Source organism: Neodiprion pinetum, chromosome 1 (genome assembly GCF_021155775.2).
Source record: "Neodiprion pinetum isolate iyNeoPine1 chromosome 1, iyNeoPine1.2, whole genome shotgun sequence".
Lineage (NCBI taxonomy): Eukaryota > Metazoa > Arthropoda > Insecta > Hymenoptera > Diprionidae > Neodiprion > Neodiprion pinetum.
In genome coordinates, this window is record NC_060232.1 from 7,129,709 (window position 1) to 7,153,651 (window position 23,943).

At 42.3% G+C, this 23,943-nt stretch overlaps 1 protein-coding gene and 1 long non-coding RNA gene across 15 annotated transcripts in view; one reads left to right on the top strand and one right to left on the bottom strand.

Moving 5' to 3' along the window:
- dlg1 (discs large 1) overlaps positions 1-23,943 on the bottom strand; it is a 390,478-nt gene that overhangs the window by 132,842 nt on the left and 233,693 nt on the right. For 13 of the 14 annotated variants that reach the window (XM_069135126.1, XM_069135127.1, XM_069135124.1 and 10 more), the window contains 2 exons: positions 15,688-15,789; positions 11,024-11,167 (listed from right to left, as the gene is read on the bottom strand). In XM_069135126.1, coding sequence (XP_068991227.1) covers positions 11,024-11,167; positions 15,688-15,789 — 246 coding nt within the window. The remainder of the gene's footprint in view (positions 1-11,023; positions 11,168-15,687; positions 15,790-23,943) is intronic. The other variant, XM_046616176.1, reaches the window with a different exon arrangement.
- Positions 1,971-4,181, top strand: LOC124214277 (uncharacterized). The gene is made up of 3 exons (XR_011176879.1): positions 1,971-2,919; positions 2,994-3,703; positions 3,790-4,181. It is a non-coding gene; the product is annotated as an uncharacterized lncRNA (long non-coding RNA).

Sequence of the window (23,943 nt, forward strand, 5' to 3'; positions counted from 1 at the left end):
GGTGTGCAAATTTCGCGGTGATCGTATCGAGTTAGCGCTGCTTAGATACGCGGAGAATTTTAACCACTCATCGGTTAAACGACGGGTAATAAACGAACTCGTTATAACTTTGGTGCAAATTTACTCCCGATGTTCTTCGCGTCGTGGTCATTTTGTTTGCAATGAGAACACGGGGAACGTGTACTTGGGGAAGTCGGTTTAACTATTATAAGCCAATACCGAGTGTCGGTACGTATGTGTGTGTAATTTGTTTGGAAAACAACGGACTCGTGAGCTCATCAATTCGCCAAATGTGTAACGCGCGAAAACCGAGAGCTGCAGCCTCTTTTCTCGCCTCTGTTTAAAACGCTCTAATCCATCTTCGTTTCACCATCCAGCAGTTTAGTTCATTGAAACAAATTTCAAAAGGTAAAAAGAAAAAGCGTTGGGAATTTTTCCAAGTTAATCTTCATCGTTCCGCGATAAATACTACATGGAAGGGTGAGTTTGAATGGGGCCACAAATCGCCGGGGGGAAGATAATTGAAAACGAAATCGGAACAAAAAGAAGGAAAAGAAACAAGGAAAAACACGGTTTCGTTATTTTTATGTGCACGAGTCGATTTTGTTCGTCGAATAACCGAAACAGTATCTTCGGCTTGAACGCGGCTCAAATGATTTCACTTTCTTGGTTCGTTGATTGAAGATTACGAGATTTTTTTCCAGGGATACCGGCGAAACGCCGCGAACGTATTGAATCGGAGTATAAATAAAACCCGCACTACCGATCCTCGCCGTTTCGCAATTCTGCACGAAAAGAAAATGATAACTGAAAGAAAAAAGCAAATGAAGGCGAAAAATAAAAACGGCATTTTATTTGTACACGCGAACGCGGTAGTAAAAAATTATCGAGTACCGGACGTTTATCACCCCGACGGGAAAACAGCTGTGTTATAGCCGCGAAACGGGGACACAAAAAGAAAGAACGTGAGAGCTGAGGAAAAAAAGAAGATGAACAAGAAGCCGAAGCAATAATTATGGAAGTTACTGTCGAAGCCGGTAAAGTCGAGTCAACTATCGCCAATGGACGAAATATTTTTGCTACAAACTGTAGTTTCCAAATCGATACGTGAACTAAAACTAATCGTTCGAACGCGATGCGTTGAGCCTTGGTGCGTAAAATGAAAAGATTGAAACGAAGAATAAAGAGAAGAAAAAGAAAAAAATGGAGAAACGTAGCAAACGTTCAATCCGTTGAAATCACGTACTGGTACAGTTATTTATTTATTTTTTTGCCGGTTCATGGAAATTCGTACAGTAATAAACAGATTTAATCGAAAGTTGTTACGTTATAATAATCACTAACTAATACGTTTAAGAAGATCAATTTGATAAGTGCGTTCAATTTCTCTACAATCTTTCCCTTAGAATACGTTGTATAGGTAAGTCGACAATGATATCGATGCAAAAATTAATTGTAAATTGGTAAAACGAAATATTTTTAATACCGATAAAAAAAAAAAAACAAATAACAAAAATTCTGCTATAACTATTAGAAGAAGGGAAAAATAATACTGGTAATATATTTAATAACAGTAAAACGAGAAATTTTTGTAAACAAAACGGGATAATTCCAAGTTGTCAAAAATACGATTCTATCAACCCACCGGGAATATAATAATTACTCGATAATCATCATTTTACTCGCAGACAAATGAGAATTGACGAGAAATTGTTCGTTTATGCAAAAAAAAATTTTTGAAAATAAATAAGTAAGTAAAAAACGCAACAATTTTTCGCGGCAATGACAACGCGCAGGTCCAGCGCAACATGACGTTATATCGCTTTTTCGGCTGCAGTAACGGAGTCACGCGGCTTTCAGCGGAACTTACATGTGAAGCTAATGCGCGTGTCAGATGGAACTGCGCGCACTGCGTGCCCGGATCAATGTTTTCTCTCCCTCTATCTTTCTCTCTTGCTCTCGGGAAAATTATCTCTTTAGATCTGACAGTTCCGTCGTCGCGTATGCGTGTGGGAAAATCGTTTGTGTCATTTCTGTCCGTGTTTCCAACGCACCTTGCGCACACATTTATGCCTGTACAACTCTACTCGAAAGTCTATTTATGTAAAATATCCTAGACGTAAGATGTACATGTGTCGTATCACTTGCAAATGTTACGTAAAAATGTCACGATTCATCCAGACAACGAAGCGCGACGCGACGGTGTAAAAAGCCGAGATAAATTTATACCAAACGGATGTGTGTAACGTTATTTTCTTACCCAATTGCGTGAAGCAAATTATCGGCTGTGAGAGGTTTACGTTCATGCGATTGATCGTCGATCGTGCAGCCGAATGTAAATTAGTGGGTGCAGCTACGCCTTTTCACGGTTAAAGTCGTGATACGTGATACCGTCGTTTCAACGTTTTATTCACCTTTAAAATCGGTACATAAATTCTTTACTCAGCGGATTAACTTGTATCATAAACTCTGTGAAACATGTACGTATCGTTATTTTTTTTTTTTTTTCTCTTGAACCACGACTCGATGAAATCGCGTTCAAGCACAGAAACCCACGAATATTAGACATTGTTGTTTGATGTGTAACTTTCCTTGCGGGTTACGCAATTCTGATAAAAGAACCATCGATTATTCTGTTCTGTTATTTAATCTAAAGAAATTTCGCTGATTTCGTGGTAATATCTGGCAAAGCCGAATTAATCGAAATAATAAGGAAAATTTTAAATGTGGGGTATATAAAGCAAACGGACCTGAATCTCGGTAACAAAAGCGAAATTTTTGTTACATTACAAACCCACACCCATAACCTACATTACAACTGGCACGCCTCCTCCACGTGGTTTAAATATGGGCCAACCTGCAAGTTTGACGCGAAACCATAACGCGCACAATTCAACGCTGAGATGCAAAACGACGCGGGTAAATCCGACTTTTAATCGCTCGCGAAAACGTTGCTTATAACGTCGAAACGATGCAGAAATTCTTGTGCCTAGCTAGGGAAACACTGACATACGACGCTGCGCGAATTCGGCGTATACTGGTGAAGATTGCCGAGATGCCAGGCGCGCGAATCTGGACCGAAAGGGACGATACTATTCCTCCGAGTGGTAACCGAGTCCCGAGGGAACCGTGGGAGAGCCGCGAAGTTCCGCGGACAAAGCTGAAAGCTCTTCGAGCTTTCGGGCGGTAAGCAAGGTGCGCCCCGGAATTCCAACCACTCCAAGATCGCCGGCATTCGATTGATCAGCGAATCGGGAAACTGACTTCGCGGTCGAAAAGCTTCGCTACGATGCCAACAATTTCAGGATTTGTATTTGCGGAATATTCAGCGAGAAGAGTGTCGTTTAAATATTCAAAAACACCGAAACACTGAGCTTGATCGAGTTTTAATCGAACTTCTAAACATACGGTTTCAACTTTTTTTTTCTGTCATTGATGCTATATTATTCCTTTTAACACAGGTGAAAATCGTGACTCTGTTGATGAAAGTTCATTCTTATTTGTTACATGGTGAAAATATAAGTGAAAAATTTTGTCCCACATGTTAGAAATGCGACATTCGCTTCGCGTATTCTGTGCACGACTGCACGGTTATCTAGCCTGTATGACAAAAGTTGGAAAAAGTGGGAAATGCGGTCGCTGCGAGTCGCGCAGAAACTGAATTTTCATTTATACGACGATGAAGAATCGCGTGGTGTGATTGGTACGATTTTTCTCTTCGCGTTACAATATATATATATATATGTTTTATTTTCTCTATCACTATTTTCAGACGTTTTTTTCCCACAGCAACCAATAACGATGGCGGCGGTTCATTCAAACGCGGTCAAAAAAAAAAAAAAAAGGTTCGAGGGAGTGTTCGTGAACGATTGTACCAGATCACGGCTCTCGGAATTAACACGTTGTGAGAAATTGATGGTTTTTCGAATGGCGAGAGTTAATTCTACCGGGATACTGGACGAGCGACAAATGCGTCGTTTTGATTGAAATTTCTGCACTTCACCGCATATGAATGTGAAACAAAGTGCGAGTTTATTCAAATCTAGAGTATAATTGCCAGTCGTGATTCGTGGAATTCGACTCTAGTGCCTTTTTCTATTCAAGTATTATACATATAAAGCAAACGAGAATGACCAAATGGCGACATTGTTGTATTTTTATCAATAAAAACGTCGACGTTCAATTTCAGCATTGTGAAAGGAAACCAACATTCTGGTGAAATCACCCTTTTTGCCCCCCCCCCCCCCCCCTTCTGATTTAGTAGTCAACACAGATACAAGACATATCTCACAAAATGAATAAAGTTGCTGCTTCAACAAACATCATTATTCTGAGAACAGTTTTGTTTCTGATTTGTGCGTGTTGGATCGTTTCTTTACGCTCAACGAAGCCGTTGTTTTATTCCGTAGCGCGAGTTCGTTGCGTTATATATGAAATAAAAAAAAAATAAATAAATAAAGACGAGACACCGGGTACGTGAAAAGTGCGCGTACACGAATACATAAAACGAAGTACGCATAATGTTTCACGTCGGTCGGCTCGTTAAACTGGCTTTCATGAAGCTATATAATGGCATTAGGTAGGCATTCACATTCGCTTACGGCGCTTCGTAATCGCCATTGTACATCGGTCATGTGGAGTACCTAACGCGAATAGAATCGGACGAAATATCGGAGAGCCCTCGTTGTTTTCTTTTTTTGCTAAATTCAATATCTCGCATCTCGCGAGACTGAAATTTTTTCCACCAGCAACGATCGACCGATGCATATGCGTGTCAACGGTAGAAATAATAAAATATGCGACGTCGTTTAGGCACACACGATGCAAAGCAAATATTGAACCTGACGGGTATATTCGCTACGACTCGGGCTGACCATACCGTGCCTTTTACTACTCGCGACAAGGCTGCGAACACGGTTGTTGGTAGATTCTTTGCTCGTGTTGAGGGAATTTAAGACAAAATTGTTACGTTTCAACGAATCAGGGGCAAAACTTTGGATTCAATCATATTTATATGCGATCACATTTTAATTGAATTGTTCACAGAGTGAAACCGATCAATTTTCTTAACAGTAAGTGCATAAGACCTAATTTTTAGACGAAATTTCTGTCAATAATTGACAAAATTGACAGAGTCCCCTGAATATTTTCAGGTTCTTTATACTACTGTTCAATTATTTGTAAATATTTGAAATGATTTTGAAAAATAGCCTTTTTAAAATTCTCAAAAACTGTATTTTCTTTTCTGTATCTAGTTTCTCAGATTAAAAAAATAATATATATTTATGAAGAATTGAGCACTTGAATGAAAAACCTGAAAAATTCAGGGTACTGTTACAGAGTTGGGACAATGGCAGAAATTTTTTTAAATCAAATCAAAAATGGTGAAGGTCAGACGTTGGTCGGTTTTGCATGGAATTCCCCATATATATGATAAGCTTGAAAATTTCGATCAAGTTATAAAAAGCTGACTTTCCGAATGATATTGATAATTATTGTAAAATACAACTGACTCAAAAGTTAATTCGCTACAAGGAAATTAATTTTCATGTTCATCAAAATTTTGTTCTCCGTTTCACCTGTTACACATTTTTTTATTTTTTTTTGTTTCGAAAGAACAGAAGAAAAAAACAAACTTTTGGCCGCACCCTGAAAACTTTACCGTCAGTTGACCGCTTTGATCGACGTCAATTATCGGGGATGACTCAAGTCGCGGAAGGTCGTCTCGGTTGTTTCCGCCCTTGCGTATCGAGCAAGTATTTGGTTTACCCGTCGGAGTCACGCGAGGATTTACAGGCGCATATTTCCAACAGCACGTCGCCTGTTGCCACATACTGATGTACCTTGCGGTATCGCAAGTGAGTCGTTTTTTCCTCCATCTTTCTTTCTCTATCCTTCCCTTTATTTTTTTCCTTCACTTTTATGACGGTATATTGTAGTTTGCGTGACCTCGCCGACGTAATCGCGGCAATTTTGACGTACCCCGTGAATGTTCTGTTCTCCGCGGTGTAGGTGCGGCGAAACGGAACCGGCCAGTTCGGACGACGATATCGCGCGACGGTCTTATCATCCCCCGGATGTCACGAAATCGTAAACTCCGTGTTTAAAGGGCTGCGTCACATGCGGAAAAGGCCTTTGTACCGTTCAAAACTTTACTTTGCTATGCGAAATATGGTTTTTCATCGTCGTAACGAGGCATTCGATAGACCCTTGCAAATATGTGAATGTTATAATTGGTGAAACGGTTCAATTCTAGTGATTCTAATTGAACGATAACAAACTGATATCCGAGTAATGCGGGTATTAAGTAAATATTTCGTCAGAAATACATTATAGAAGTGGTGAGTTGAAACGTAAAGTAATACAGTTCAATTATAAACATAGAGTATCGATTAGTGAGCCGTGATTCGGATGAAAGACGGCGAAAGATCAGCGAGCCTTAAACGTAATGAGAAAGAAACGTGCTGTGTGCGTACGTAGGCTGAAAATATAATTAACGTCCGTTAGGCTAATTGAATTCCCAGTGAGACGTTAATTGGCTGGAGAGACTGGTTAGAGTCAGAAAGTAATTTGCAATTAGCCTAATCCGTCCGTTACAACGAAGAACCGAGGCGTCGAATTGTTCACGATTCAACGAACGACTTGGTAAGTTGTTGATTTCATTGCCTTTGCGTTGCGTACGCCTTGGAAGCAGAAATCGTCGATTGGGCAGGCAGTCGATATTCGAGGCTGAAAATAACGCGGAAATACAGAAGAAGCCAGATTCGAAAGAAAAGAATGAAAAAAATTTTTTTTTTTTTTTTTGCAGAGCTCGGGCAATTATCGCGGGGCAATTATTCCGACGATTTTAAAGGGCTCTCGGCAGTTTAGCTTTTACCTGCTCAATTAGTGATGGATGGGGCTTCTAAAGCCTGCGCCTATCGGTTTGCTCGAGCTGTTTTATACGTGACCGAGTGCAAAGTCTATATACACACATTGCGGAGATTGAAAAGTTTACTGATTGATCGTATCCGGCTCACGGTTATTCCACAGCCTGACTCGATCCTGTGCTCAACGCTGTTACAGGGAAGGAAATCTGGAAGGTGAAAGATGGAAGAAGACGCGAGAGAAGAGTTTTCGCGACTTTCGCAAAAAATGTCATCGCGGATATGAAACTTTGAAACTTCGGAACGAGCAGAAAATAACGCAAACTTTAACTGGCACGTTAATAATTCTTTTGGTAATATGAATTCGAATAAATTTGTCGGTAAATTTTTATGAATTCATTCCCTAAACTTCAAACATTCGATCGATAATACAGTTCGATGAAACGATGTGAAAAGAATTTGTTCTTGTCTTGTTTGAAATGTTTAAAAAATAGATGAATCTTGCGAAACCTCGTAGTCAGTCGCATAATTTTTATAAAAATACTTGCTCAAATTTGAGATTAATTTATAATTATCGGTTCAAAAAGAAGTCGACAAGTTAATTAATTATCCAGATTGTTCATTTTTCACTTTGAGATTTACAACTCCTTGCGCGTACTCAATGTCCTGACAAATTGCGAGCCTGCACAGCGTCAATTTTTCTTGGCGCATAAATTCTTCGCGATTTTATGATCGGCCTGCAGCCCTGAAATGATGCCGAGTCGTCTTTCGCGAAAAAAGTGTCAAAATTCCCCCTCGCGTTATCAGAGTTCCATTTATGCCCTTTCACCTTATCGGGTACTTTGCAGCTGCTTATATATTTCAGCCCTGCACGAGTCTCAACTGTGAAAATACAATTTTTCATTTTTCATAGCCCCGCTCGGGCTTATTTTTCAGGTAAATTAAGGAGTGACTTGAACTCCGCTCCTTGGTCGATAAAACCGTAGTAAAATGGGTGGGGATCAAAACTTGGGAGGGTGAATATTTCGAACGGCATGTATACCGAAATTTCAAACATGCGAAAATAAAATAGCGAACGATGAATAGTTTGAAATTTCGATGTATCGGTCATTCGACATATTCACCCTCCCAAGTTTTGACCCCCAACCGGTGAAATTTGTGTAACTTTGATAAAATTGCAAGATATAATCGATAAAGCTTAAAGCGCGATAAGGAAAATCGAAGTGAAGGCAAGTGAATAAGCCGCAATATTAATCGTGCGGCAACGAAACGCTATTCGTATCGTTATAGAGGCGACGAGTTTTATCGCGACTTTACAAACCGCGGGAGCCGTAGCCTTGAACTAAAATACATCCTGCTGCCCGTTGCTGATCATAAAATCTTACAGGGTGCAAGAATAAAACAGTCGATAATTACAAACGCGAAGAATGCTGAATCGCTCCCACGATTTAACAATTTATTTATGTTACACGGTAGTTTTACCGTGACGCGGATGAACTGACTATAAGCAATGACATTGTTTTCTGTTTCTTCACTTTCTACGTGTAACTCAAGTTATTTTTTTCCCACGAGCTTGCGACAAGCTTCTGTTTTAAAAATTTCACAACTTAATTCCTGTGATGATTGCTCGGGCTAAAATTTTTTCTACTTTCGCGTACAATAACGATAGCTGTAATTTTCGTTTCAAAGCTTCATGTTTATCGTAAGACCGAATCATTGTCGCAGTAATCGTAAAACTATGAAAAGAGATGTCAATACTACGTAAGAAATTTTAATATTTTAAAAAATATTCCACATTTTGAAAATCCCTGACAACCTTCTACACCGCGAGGTAAATTTCTGCTCGCCTTTCCACCGATCCCGGCAGCTCTTCGAATCATTCGCTCAAGATTGATCTCCATTAGCCTCCCCCTAGATTTTCAAGCCCCTCACGGAACGTATCCGGGTCGGTAAAATCCTCCCACGCCAATTTATACATCCGGAGAGGGTGTCGCGCGATTGAACGAGATTTCGACGTCATTACCTGATCAGAGATGCGCGATGGAGCGGGGGGATCAATCGGCCAAGCAAACAAACAAACAAATAAACTAACAAGCAAGTGGGTAATCCGTAAGATGACGGCCTCGGAGTATCGATTCAACGAGCTCTAAGAGTGCTCCAAAATACGCCCGCTTAGCCCACTTCCGGCCACGGCTAGTGCGATTCGTTGTCTTACAAATTTCGATTTACGCTGTCTCCGCGCAGAGGCGGAAGTAAAGAACAGGATTTTGTACTCAGGTTAATTCAGTCCAGACCCAACAACGAGCCATCAATCTACGACGTTGAAGACAATCAGAAAGATAAATTACTAACGGCAAATTCAAAGCTGGAGTGAGAATAATTTTCGCCAACAAGTGGCTTGCGGCAAACGGAAAATTGCGCGATATCGCTTTTCGCAATGCCCGGTGTGTTATTACGGTAACCGTCGAGGAAAAAGTGGCTCGAAGAAAAGAGGCGAAGTGTCGTTACAGCAGATCAATACAACGAACTGCGTATTACAGAGTAGGTTTAGTTCGGCACTTTAGTTTATCAGGTGCGGAGGGGGGTGAAAAAAAGCCGGTTCGAAAGTGGAGCAGTTTTTCCTCATCGAATCGTTCGTTTCAACGCGGTGTGAAAATAATTTCGATTTTTCTTTACACCTGCACTTTCGTCGCTTGCTTTTTGGTACTTCTGTTTTTTTTTTTTTTTTCCTTTTTCTTTTTTTTCTCCACACTCGCGTTACCGGCAACGTTCAACCGACGACCGCAACACCCGCGAGAAGGTGACAAGCCGCGTTTCTTTCGCGTACTGACTGACTGACTGACTGACTGACTGACTGACTGACTGAATGTTTGGCCACGTGTTGTGTCGCCAGCACCGGCTGCGGGCTCATCGACGGTATTACAGTAGACTGAAATCCGCGTGATGTTTGGTGCTGCCATCGCCGGCCGATCCGCCAACACGAAACACTCGTTGCCAAATCCAAAGGGTGAAACACCCCGACGATAGGAATTGACTAAAGATACCTCGAGTGCTCCTCGGAATTGAAGGAAGTTGTTTTTCTTTCTTTTTTTTATTTTTCCTTTTTCTTTTTCTTTTTTATTCACTCAAATAATGGCGCGTGACTCCGTAGCTTCCTTTTTTCCGTCGTGTTATTCTAGTGCTTCTTGAATGCAGAGACGGGAAAAGAATGACACTCGACAAGAGAAAGAGAACCTTCTCATTGCTACGTGACTAACGTAATATTGGATACGATTTCACACTCGACGGAGTAGCGATATATTATACGTGAATATTCTTCTCACACGAGTAGATTTACAATTCGTTAATCGGTGAATCGCGGAATAAAGCAGAGCTTGCGGAAATCGTATACTGCTTGTTGGTCGTGACTAGAGCCCGGATAAATATGTATGTATTAAAAATTACAAGGTACGTACATATAATATAGATTTAGTAGAACTAAGTTATGGTAAATAGAATCTGCATTTTCTGGCTCCAAACATATATACTTTATGTGGAAAATCGAATAAGGAATGAAAATGATTCAAATGACAAATACGTATTTACATGTTAATCCGGGCCCCAGTTACGATATACTCAAAAAAGTATTGAATTTTCACGACTCGGTGTCGTTTACCAGTTTTGTTTTATAAAATTATTGATGCGACGGCCAAGCGGAGCTTCCAAGCTTACCGAACCGCGTCGGTATTACAGCGTGATTTCGTACTTGCGGAGCTTCATCGATCCTCTCTCCAGCAACGTTAAAGCTCGCCAGAGTTCACTGACTTGAATTTAGGTGGCGGTGAACGCGGATAATTTAGGGTTGGTATATTATTACATGCGCATAACTGCTTACGCTGATATATAATTCGAGTTTGTACGTACGCCTTGTGAAATGTTTTTTTAGCTTCGCGACTCTGACGATTACGCGTATAATTTTCGCTTTGTTTTTAAGGTCCGTGATAAAATCGCAAAGGAAAATTTACTCGAGTTTGAAAAAAAAAAAATGTTATCATTACACAATTTCTTTGAATAATCGACGGATCATGTGAAAACAAAATAAGAAGTGTTATTTTCAAATCCAGTCGAGGGTGTAAACGACGATGAGACAAAATAATGAAACTGGCGATAAAACTGACCTTGTTCAAGTTATCGGAGTGAAGAATACGGTCGACCGAATTCAGTCTAGGAACTCCGTCCAATTGGCTGGCCTCCTTCAGTTGTGCGGGGGATGGTGGCGGGGGAAGTTGTTCTTCCGTGCCGCTACCAGCGAATCTCGTCTTCTGGAACAATGAGAAAATTACGTACCGAAGGGGTCGGCTGTATAACCGAACGAGAGAGTCCGTTTCGGTTCAAGATGTGACAAACCCTGTTTACGGGGCTCATTGGATCAATATTATTATTCCTTTCAGAAAGGATACGGAATTCGTGTACCACGCAAGAATTTGTTTTGCACAATTTCGATTCATCGGATCGATATTCACCGTTGATCGGATACTGTGACAACGATCGTGTGAATTATTTACACCGGGGATAGAAGAAAAAAAAAAAAAAAAAAAAAAGGGACAAAGATAAACGGAGAGAGGCGGAAATAATAGAAATTGACAATCGGATACGTGACCAAAAATTCTGAACGTGACAGCGAGGCGAAAGCATTTCAACATACGGCTGCGAAGGCAGGAATAGGCGAGCCCTTGCAGGGCTAATCGCTTGAAATCCGGGATTTATCATACTGTGGATGTACCAGGTGGGCTTCTCGATCGGGTCAATTTTTATTTTATTTTTCTCGCTATCAAGTTTTTATTTTTTTTTATTTTATCTTTGTACTGTCTAGTCCCGAGACTAGACATAGTGAAAACTTGACTCGGACTAAATCCCTTTCGATTTACCGTCACGGGATTTAATTATAATCGCAGTTGTAAGGCTGAGATTCGATTTGTATGAATCTGTACTGTTTCGGTTTATTTGCTTCACTGAATGACGACGAAAAATATATATATATATATATATATATATATATATATATATATATATATATATATGTATAAGAAAATAGGGACCCTCGATACGAAGTGATGATCTTTACGAAGCTTGTAGAATCGATTTCATCACTGATTCATTCAAAGAATTGAGTTCGCTTCTTAGGTATATAATTACAACGTGATAACGAGAAACGGCGTTTTCCCCCTTTTAACAAGATTGAATCGAATTATTGAAACAAAACAAATACGACGGTTTGAGCTTGATTGATGATATCGTACATACATATAGCGGAGTGAATAAATTGGGTGAAAATAATTTCGTGAGATCGTTTCGCGGAGAAGGAAAATGGAGTGCGGATATCGAGTTGAAAAAAATATGGAGCGTCGAAATAATTATCTCGGCAATTGCGATCATCCGCTATACCTATCTATACAGACACCGTGATAAGATTAATTTCGTAAATCACCGAGAAGAATACGGAGAATGTTTTTTTTCCGCAGATTTTGAAGGTATCGTGCCACCGCTGGTGGATCGCTGGGCGTTCAACTTGTAACAATAAACACAGCAGCGGCTATTCTTGATTGGGGTATGAGAAATGTTTATCTTCACTGCATCGCGAACGAACCAGTGAGAAATAACGAAAAACGAACAAACCGACGCCTCTCGCAACCCACGTCAAGGACCGTACTACAAAACCCGAGTCGTTAGCCACAAAAAATCAGACTCGTCAAGCATTATCATCACACAGCCGGCAATGTATAGCGCGAAGAAACGTGAGGAGAAATCATTTCGCGAGGTCTTCAATTTTCCTGAAAACTTTTGCTTGCCACACCTCTAATTGCGTAAGAGGAAAATACATCTTTACGATATTCGTCCTTACTACCGATTAACTAATTTGCGACACAGTTTAAAATTAATGCATCGAACGTCGGATAAATTATCAATTTTTGGGATCGATTAGTGACTGCAATCAGCTTACTTTGTCCCAGCAGCATCCGCACAGATTTGACCGATCGCGAGATGAGCGATTGCCGTGGAGGTCAACGCGATTCGGACTTTTTCCGCAAAACGAAGACACCGAGTTACCGCTACGTTTCGGTCTTCTGCGTTTCCTCACCTTACTCGGTACGGCGTACATGTAATCACTGAAACGTCGGCGAGAATGTCGCACTATGGAAACCCAGTCGATCATGACGAACGATGTTCGAGAGAGTAGAGTAGGTGTGTAAGAATTAAAAAAAAAAAAAAAAAAGAGAGAAAAAAGACGACAAAAACGATGCACGGGTTGATTTACGGTTCGTTTCACTCTACGTAGCTTTTCCGCCTCGACGCTGCTGCCCTCGTCTTTTTCCTCTTATTATCTTTTAGAACTTGACCGAGGATCGTCGTATCGTCGTGTTCCAAGACCGATCCGAGTTGTAAATCTATTCGCGAGAATTTTGTGCGAAAAACGTCATGGAGTATGGAGCGGAGCACGTGACGCGAGGCGAGGGTCGTTCGAAGACTGCCGACGCGGCATGTTCCTCGCGAAGTTCCCGTCGTCGTCCCGACGCTTCCGCCAAGGTGGCGTCTAATTCCGACGCCGAACGGCGAGAGCAGCCAACGCCGCCGGGCGCCAGAGCCACTCTTTTGGTCTGATTAAGCTCGCCTTACTAAATCTCACGCTATCCTGTCCCCGGTTTCTCTTATATATCAGCCCCGGCTCATTTACCCAGGGAATGTTTTTACCGGGGAGGGGGTTAACAAGCCTGGAATATACTCCGGTGACTACGCAACCCTTCGACGCCTCGCTCGAGTCGAAAGCCAGCCGACGAATACCTTGGAAAATTATTCCCCACCTCGTATTTTGGCGATATCAGGTCTTTTACTATTCGCCGTTACCGTCACAGTTGCGATAAAGGAGCGGAGGACAGTGGAGAGAGGATGGAAGACGAGGAGGGGACGGAAATAACAAAAGGGTCAAAATTAATGGTGGAATTTGATCCCGGACGGGAGTCGTATGAGTGACGGTCGAGTGATGATGATTTGAAGATATTAGGTTCGACCGATCAGTTGACGGCAAAAGAATTTCGTTTGTCGCGTATCTCATTGCGTAGATACTTACAACGCTGCGTTTAGTTGCGATAACGAGAAATCGAAGGCGGTATAAACGATGTGAGAAGGGTTACATTTTTATGCTAACCCGGAAGCTGGAAGTATTGAAAAAGTTTCTCGCAAAGTGAAATAAGTAAGTCGCGATTCGCGCGATACAGCGTGGTTGAAAATATGATATTGAACGGAAGAGGAAGAGAATAAAATTGGAAATCTTACATTATACGTGAACCAAACTTCCGTTATCGATAGATGGAAAAATTTGATTTCTAAAGTTCCTCTGAAAAATTTGCGATTCAATTGCGGAAAGTCGATCGCTTCGATTTGAGCTATAAGTCCATAGAAACAAACACAGCCCGCGATACTCGTGTCATAATCCTGAGATGGCTGATTTTTTTCGGACAGTGGCTCGCTCGGTATCTGAATGCTCATCCGGAGAGGGATCTAAGAAAAACTAAGGACGTAACAATGGGGGAGAAACCGAAGGGGCGAAATTTGTGTCAAGAGGTGCAGAGGTATCCAAACCTTTGTATTCCCTCTTATACATACCAATTCATAGCCGAGAATTTTCTATCCAGGAATTGTTCGGTGTCATGCCTGCCTTCCCTCGAAAAGGATACGAGGAATTTTTATTTCCGTCGCACAACGGCGCGTCCTTTCGATATACAACTTTCAAAAAATGAAAACGTTCGTAATAGACAGAGCAAGCTTGTAAGGTCGGGGTTAAAAATTTTGCAGACGATGAATCGATCGGGAGTTGAAAGATAAAATTTTATCCCAACTAATGCAGATCGTCGTAGCTCGCGTAGGGAGCAACTTCCGTATTCTGACGGACGTTTCGAAAATCTCGTTATAAATATTTTCTACACGGCATTGTCGGGTCGCAAAGTTGAGTGTATCTTGTCGTTAAAATCGTCGCTGTACAACAGCGGATGTGCCAAACGACATCCGCCTTTAGGAAGTACGCGGATCCTGCTTCGGCGAGCTCGTGGCCCGGCTGTTACCGTGGCTACAGTATTTTCCATCCCTGCTGAGTGTTTCAAATCCAGTTTATCTTTCGCTTTCTGTACATATAACACAACCACCGAGCCAGTATCAAACGCGGCGTGTACGCTGCCTGCTTGTTTGTACAGAGCGTGTATGTGTTTGTATATACACGTATAGACGAGAGAACAAACAAGTCGTGAACTGTGTCTGGTTTAACTTTTTTCGACCTCGTGGCCAGTTCCGATCCAAGTAAAAAAAAAAAATTACAATGAGAGAACAAAAATATAATCAGGAATGTGAAAAGCTTTAGATTGGAGCTAACGTATCAAATTGGCAAACTTTTTTTTTCGTCGATTCAAACTATGAAAACAACGTTCGACAAGATTCGTAAAGTCCAATCAGTAGTTGAAACGGTAAAATTACCGACTGCTCTGTGAATGATAAAGCTCTCTGGTCGTGCGTTGAGAAAATAACTCTTCGTGCCAACGAAGATAACTCGAGTTTGAAATGGTGGTAAGATTCGAAGCAGGCGGACATCGCGCGAGGGCTTTTACCGACGCAGAGTTACTTAAAGCTCGGCAGAGCTTACAGGGAAAGCTCTTCGTACCGTCCATAGGTAAGGCGGAGACCTGCGCCACCGCCTTTTGGCACCGAACGGTAGATACGATTATATGGTTCCGAGTGTCGACTCGTTTTCCGACGTCATTGAGGATTTATTTTTATTACATTATTTCTCACGTACCTGATTCACGTCCTGATGTCCTTGCACTTCGGGATTGGCCGAGCCACGTTCGTAGAGGTTCAGTATCGTCTGCGGTAACGAGAATACAGACGTGGGGCCGCCCTGCAACAGAAAATACATTCTCGTAAGAGGAGAGGAAGGTGATTTACGGCCATTGCGGGGGGTGATTCTACCTTTCAGTCGCGGAAAATATCCGCTGCGAGTCACGGTTTGACATCGAGAATAAAGAAGTTATCGCGAAAGTGTATCTTCGTTTGATTCTCACGAGTTATCAACCGATAAAGGCACTGGAACTACTTCGGGGAATAGAGTACGTGACTTCCAACCACAAACCGGGATCCTGGGAGCGTATTGCCCGGCAAAGTACCTCCCGGAGGCAAGTTTAACTCGTCGGTGATCCTCGGTTTCCTCCACGGTAGGGATGAGAAACGGACAAACTGCATGCTATCGGAATAGGATCGTACGGGTCGCAAGCTGTTTGCAACGCGGCGTGCCGTTCGTCGGAGAATAGGAGATGATTAGTCTTGGTATGCTTGGCGACACTTGAGGAGAATCGAGGCTCAAGATTTGGTCCAAGGCCGAAGGGAAAAGCTCCGTGATTTGATCGATCGGTGAGTTTCGGCTCAGCGGATCCAATCACGAAAGGCAATAGATGTCTGCTGTTGGGGATTTGGGTATGCGGGAAACGGGGTTGAGGTAAACTGATATAAGCGAGGACGACTTCGAGCTCTGCATTGCAGGATAAGGCCGCGAGGAGGGGGGAGGAGGGATGGAAACATTGCGGTGGATAAAAAGTGAGGAGAGTAGAGGGTGGAGGAGAAAAAATGTCGGAAAAGGGAAAAATGAAAGTGGGAGCAGAAGTGGAAGTGAAGTATAGGATCGCTTGGCGGAACCCTTTCAGGATAAAAAAACAAAGTGTCTGTATTGCGGCATCGCTGAAAGTACGCCAAGATAAATAAGTTTGAACATCGAGCAGGGGGTGGAGAGACATCGAGGAAAAGTATCGAGATCCGGTAAGCCGTAACGAAACAGGAGGAAGGCTTCGATGTGGATATAGAATACTTACGCGGGCGAACCCCCGACCAGGTTCCAACGATTGAATGACATTTCTAGAAGCGGGCGATATTCAATCGACTATTACCGATAACTCGACTCCACCGACTCCGACTCTCCGCTGCAGCTAGCTGACTTCCGTTGTGGTTTTGTATTCACCTCACGTGGAGCGTGCTGATTCAGAAGAAGCTAGCGTTCGGGATTTCTTGGTACCGATGGTAAAAAATGTTTCAGCCGTAAGGCGCCCTCTTCCGTTGTTGAATTTTCTCCCTAAGGTACGTGTGCATTCACATATCGGAAAAAGAATCTCGCCAGGCATCCGGTGGAAAATATAGAACGCGGCTTACGCGGGAAAAAATGCAAAATCTCTGATTCATCCTTCGGAAGCCTCAACTAAAGTTGCATAAATCGTGAAGTATAGCCAGATTAGCATAGTCTTTTCGTGCCGGTTTTATTCTTTGTCTACTGTTTCTACTCTTCTAAAAAATACGAGAAACGACGGACACGAACCAACTCTTTTTCGGCGTCAAGTTCAAATAAATACTGACAATAAACTGGTCTGTTCGTTACGTTAACGAACACTGACAAACGAGGAAAGCTGGGATCCAGTCACGTTCTGGTCATTTCCCGAAAAAAATTCGATCTGTCAGACTGATGAACAAATGAGTGGTGCGAATAATGCTTCAAGCATCCTGAAACTCAATTTAGATCATCGATTACATATCAGTAATTTTTGATAGCTATGCGGAAGTAGACGAATGACTATTTTCCAGAAGAACGACTTGCGGTTTTCGCAAGATACCGTACCGAGAAGTTGGTCCGAAATACTTCATCGTCAGTCAGAGGAAGAAGTCATCTCCGATTACCGCTGATCAACGATAAACCGAACTTCAACGTGGGACGTAATACCATTCTTCAAAACTGAACTCTACCCAAAGTCGGCGACGATTGTAAATCCGAATCTTTTCATCTCTATTCTGCATTCTACGCGACAGGGTATTGCATCAGTATATTTCACTCGCGGCATGTTTCCTCCGTTCCTAGAAGCATATCCTTAGTTGATCGTGTTCACAACTGGCCACAATACCACGACTGGTTCTCGTCGAAGCTTTGAGTGATGCCTTTGCCGTGTAACGTAGCTTCACGCAGGTATATCAGCGATGCATATCAATGTCCCAGATCTTTCAATCCATTTCCATTGTGCGATTCAAGGTATATCAGAGAAGGCTAAAGTCTTGCCGCTACGTTGCGAACTTCGTCTCGGTGGAAAGCCACGGAGTGATAAAAGCTCGGCATCACCGCGGTACACGTTCCCGGAGTTCCCGAAGCTTCAAGGAATGATCAATGCGGATGAAGTCGAGTCGAAAAGAGCGCGGGGCACTTTCCCCGATATTGACGTGTACCTTTTTCCCCCGAGTGAGTTCAGGAGGATCTAGGGTTTCAAAGGAGCATCGAAAGGATCACGGATGCCCTTCAAGTTTCATCGTTCAAAGTCGCAAAGCGGTTTTGGCTCCGCTTGCGAACCAACGCCTGGCTGTCCGGCGATGAAAGCTTGTGAAACTGTCCGGCCAGTTTGAAGTATCGCGTATCAGTGGTGTTACATCTCGCCAAAGGCCCTCCGCAACTCCTCCTTAATTGTCACCAGAGCTTTGGTGTTCCTGATCGTAGTTTGTACACTGCTGGTGGCGCCTCCAGCTCGCTGCACGGTAGACTTAATGACCGATCAACGACCCCAAGCTACGCGGCAAATTATCCACACTGGAGAACCGCCGCGACATGGCGACACCTTCTTCGTTTCATCATTGCGTTCCGTACTGTCATTATACGTGCTAGAGTGAATTATTTTTATCAAAGGTTGACAACGAGCTGTTCTATTTTGTTCAATGTTAATCCACACGACCCGGTCTTCCGTGTATCAGGCAAGGGAAACAACCGTTTGTAAGGTTATTTACAGTGAGTTATAATACTTTGTTTGCAAGGTTCAACCACCCGGGGAATAGTTCTGAGCCTGACGGTATATTTCTCTGGGGGATTTATTCCGCTGCACCGTTGGATTAATGAAAGCCGTGTATTTATTATCGCCGTTATGCAGAAGCAGCGAGAAAAAACGTATCTACTGATCCAAAGAATTTATTTAGGTAGATAAATACGCGTGAAGAGGCTGTAAAAGATTTTCGCGAATTTTCAGTTTTTTTTTTTTTTTTTTTTTTGCGCTGTGTTGCAGAATGTTGCTGCCAGTTGATCTGTGCGGATGATGGAACGATATTCGGCAAGTTTACTCCGTTACTGTCACTGCGAGAAGCTTGAATATTGGAATAGCAATTATGTTTGTTGACCCGTATTCTTTTCATAACGTGAAAGTTTGTTTCTTGACTAGAGAGAGAGAGAGAGAGAGAGAGAGTGAGAGACATGAAAACAGCGTCGAGCTTTCAGCGAAGAGTGAAAACTTTATAATAAGAATCGATCGATCAAGTCTTTCCGTCCCAAGAGAGGTGTAAGACTTTTAATTGCAAAGTAGGTGTTCCGAATCAGCGTAAAGACTAACAATAAGAATTACTTTTGAAAGTACGACGATTGCTGGGATTTGTTCAGACTATGAAGAGGACACCGAAAGTGTATTTAGCGAGGGAGGCTGCGACAATATCCTAGCAGAAAGGTGTTAATAGACCAGAAGGTCCTTCCGAATCGAGAAAATGATAGGGGCGAGGGTTTAATTCAACTTTACTCGGAGTAATTGGAGATCTAGCGTAGCGGGAAAGAGGTAAAGAGGGTCAGCTGAGCAGGCAAAATACCGGGTAGCAGCTGCAGCTCAAAGAGAGAGGAGAGAGGAGATCCAACTTCCCTGAATACTAATTAAAGAAGTTTGAATCCCTGGCATCGAATCCGGAATGGCTTTTGATCTTCCCTTCGGTAATAATATCATTCCGAATAAAAGCTCAGGCGCGATGAAAATTTTGCCACCCACCGACGGCGGAGTTCAAACTTTCGCGGTTTCTAAATTCGGGCGGCTAAGTATAAGCCTCGGTAAATCTTAAATTGACTGTCGCTGCTCCTGCTTCTTATCTCTCCAAGGACTAAGTGCCTTTTCTTCACTCACCTTTGCTTCTTCCTAATCCTTCAAAAACACTTGCCGGCAAAGTGTCCGAAACAATTTTCTTCGCGAACAAAAAGCGCGGGATTATTTTCCAACAATAAGCTACTCTAAGCTCGTGCGTAGTAGTCTGCCTACGGAATAATTTAATATTAATGAGAGCTCGTGTGCGAAGGGACGCGTGGAGTGAAATTGCTTGGAGATAAATTGAAAGCGGAGAGAAAACCGTGTAAATAGAGATAAATGGCTGTGGGCTGAAGGATTGTACATAGCAGCTGGAGATGGATCACTAATTGCGGGATACGGCGAGGGAAGAAGAACAGATTTTCGAACCTTTCCAAGTGAGCGGTCGCATATTAATTATACCACCAGCTATCGGATTATCCGACCACAGTCAGATCGACGGAGCGAAATATCGCGGACTGTCTCTTATTTGTTCTCCGCACTATTTTTGCTACGATATTTGTGTTTTATACACTTTTCACCTCGTCGCATAACAATAACATAACGTTGGAAATTAGTCTCTTCGTGGTTTATTATGCATAAACTTAGGTCGGTAACAGTACGTTAAAAGCTCCGTGCCTGCACGTGCGGGCGAAAGTTGGTAATTGTTAAATGAGGTAACCCAAAGTGGCTTGTGAATTGAGAGTAAAGAGAATATAATAACCGCGTAATTTGAAAGCTTAACAACAAAACCCGGGGAGCCACTGATTGTCGCTAACGCGCAATTTTCAGCATGAGCAAATACGCCGGAATGGCGAAGTAGCGAATTTGATTTTTGTCGCTTGCGCGCTTCGGTTATCGACGGTGAAGACACAACTGCCGTGACAAAGGCAGGCGCGATGGTGACGAATGGAAAAGTACGAACGGCGAAATGCGATGAAACGATTCGTCGAAACCTTTTTCACGCTCTCGTCAATGAGTCGGCGTTTTAATTTCGCGCAAATTCGTCAATCAGCTGTAGAGCCGTTTTAATTCGACGAACGGGCAAAGAGGAGTGGAGGGTATCTCCCGCGACTCCATCCAATTCCAGACATCCCTTCGGGGTTTATTGCTTGGCCTGGGCTGCGCTTAGCGCGAATCCGGCCCCGCGCCATTTCACAGTCTAATAAAACGGAATAATTTCACCGCCGGGAATTAAGGCTCTGTGTCGATACATTGAGAACAACGACAGGCGTACGGTTACTTTGCACGAATGGCATTGGTCGGGGTTTGCGAGGGGGTCGAATTGGAAGAAAGGAGAGTCGGACGGGAATCGGGGGAGCTTGCGGGGAGGAGTTGATGGAGAGAATCGAGGTGTGAGAAGGAGAGAAAACTAAGAGGAAAGAACGATTAAACTTCTCTCGCGTCTTCTTTGACTCCGATGCTTTCTTTTCCGCCTGTCTAACTCTAATCAATATAAATCGAATTGCAGATTAATTCCCTTCCTACAGCGGTTCCAGGCTGGGAATAAATGGGAAAGAGGGCAAAAGAACACCCGAGAAACAAGCGGAAAACCACAATGCCAGAGGCTAGTCGGGCGGAAGTAGTTTTCCTTTCTTTCTCTTTTTTTTCCCTCTTTCTCTTTCTTTATGCCACAGGAAATAAGAATCTGAGATCCAGTGATTCTCGCTTATTATTAGGTATACACGGGCTTATTCACGAATATTTGCCCAAATTTTCCGAGACAAAATTTGAATCTAACTGAAATTTGTGTACGTTATTTGTACACGTTGATCAATTTTATCAATTTTTTGAATTGGACTGTTATCTTCGAATTCCGAGCACTTCCTGACGTTGGAAAAAAAATATGACCTGATATGTTTTTTCTTTTTTGTATAAAAAAGACTCATCTTTCCGAATGTGAAATGTATTTTAATGTATATCTCAAAACGTAGGTTTACTTTTTCTCATAAAAAAAAAAAAAAAAAATAGAAACATTTCATATTTTTATTCAAAATAAAATGTAAATTCGGAAAATTCGGAATCCCTAGAATATTAATACCAATTTAATCGTGATACCATTTTCGCTTCACTCTTATAATTTTGGGATACACTCGACAAGTCTAATTTTTGAAATTAAAAATATAAATAATGTATTTTTTCAGCCTCCGCATATACGAGACCGATAAAGTGAAAAGAAGCGTCGTTTTGGGATTTTCTGAAAATAGATTTCCCGTTCACAAAGATAAAACTTTTTTACAAAAAAAAAAAAAGAACACACACATCGTCATATTTTTTTACAACGACAGTAACAGTTATAAAAATTAAAAGACGAAGGTTCGATTCGAAAATGTGACAAAATTGGTCAACGTGTTTGTCGTGATGGTTGAGGCCTAGGGACCTGAAAATTCAAAGATTTTCATACCCTGATGTACGCTAACAAATATTCAAAATTTCAGGGAAATCGAGATTCCTACGCTGCCGCGTTACGATGCCTCTGGGTTTTTCAAATCCGTGGCTATTGAAACGTGGAAGCAAACGTTTGAGCAAGAAGAGTCAGAAACCTCGTCGATTAATCTTTCTCGAGAAAAGCGTGTCTTTGTCAGAAGCGAATGGTATTCATGAAACGAAGAGAAAAAAGAAAATTCAACGGCACCGTTCCTTAACCTCGTTTTTAAATTTCTCATTGAACGACATCGGTCGGCGCGATCGGATGGTTACAGGCAGCGACTACGGCTAAACGAAGTCGAAGTTCAAAGCGTCACGGTGCCCGAGGTTCAACAACGTTACAAACGAATTCATCCAATACCGAGTTGGAGATTAAAACAAGCAAAGCCACGAGACACGCGGTCGCTTCGCTCCGGTATTGCTACTTAAGATTCAAAGGTAAAACCCGATACTGGGTGGGACAATTTAACTTTCTTCCGCCTCCTTCCCCCATTATGCAATAGACGACGCGGTAGTTTCGCGCTTGACGTTTCGTAAAATCAAATATTAGATACTGGCAAGGAAGGTATCCCAGGTCGATAACCCCGTTTTGATTTCTTTTGTAATATGTTAGAGTAAACTAAAAACAAAGGCGACACCTATCTGTTTTTATCTGCCATTAAAGACTTTAAGGGGGTGAAACCACCCTTCAACGTTAAGGAGTGATTTGGCAGTTTCTTTTTCTTTTTTTTTTTTTTAATTGAGAAAATTACAAATTTCATACCTCGGTGTGAGAAAACTTTTTACTTACTTTGGATGCTGGTTTCACGTCCTTGAAGCGTTTAACGGCAGATAATAAAATAAACAAAAAAAAAAAGAAAAAGGAAAGATTACCTTGCTTGTTAGATCACGGTGTAGGTATCCGCCATAATAGCGACGGGTCTTCGAACCTTACACCGTGCGAACGAAGAGGATCCTACACGTCGAATTCGCCCAATTACAATTCCCGGGCAACAATTCCGTTAATTTCTCCCCTCCGAACGCGGTACTGTATCAAAGCAAGGCAATCACGAGGTAACTCGATATCGTGGCACGCATCGACGAAGATAATGATCGCAGGTTTTCGCTGTGTTGGAACGGCAGCGTTGGGAATGATGGACCGGTGCGAATTGCATCGGTGGCGTTCGCCGCTGGACCGAAGATGCAAAGCTCCGTCTTTCCCCCATTCATCACCCCGGACGAGGTAGCATTGGGGGTCAGGTAAGGCTAATCACCTGACGTCAAGGGGCGGGAGGGACGGAAGCCAACTAGAAACAGCGGAGCGATGCGCCGGTTAATTACTCAAGCTGTAAGATTACCTCACGTGCCAGGCAAACCCGCCCAACGAACCCTTGCTGTCCCACTTTTGTACGCAGTCGAGCTGACGGCGTGTTCTTACTTTCCGGCGCATATGCCTGCAAGCTGTCTTTCGATCGTCCTTATTTACGACAAACTACAATGCGATGTTTTAACGACTAGAGATGTAACAAAGTTATAACGGCTTACGTGTCAGACCTGATCGTCGCTTTACGAGGTGAGTACGCCCGAGATACACCTCACCGAGATATGTTTTGGTACGTAAAAAAAAAAAAGAAAAAAAGAAACATCACAGTCGTATGTTTTTGCGTGCCAATTCATCAGGTCAATGGGTAAAAACCGGTCCAGAAACTCATCCCTCTTGAAAATGGGACGAAAGCCTTGAGGATCAAGTCACAGCGTGTGTT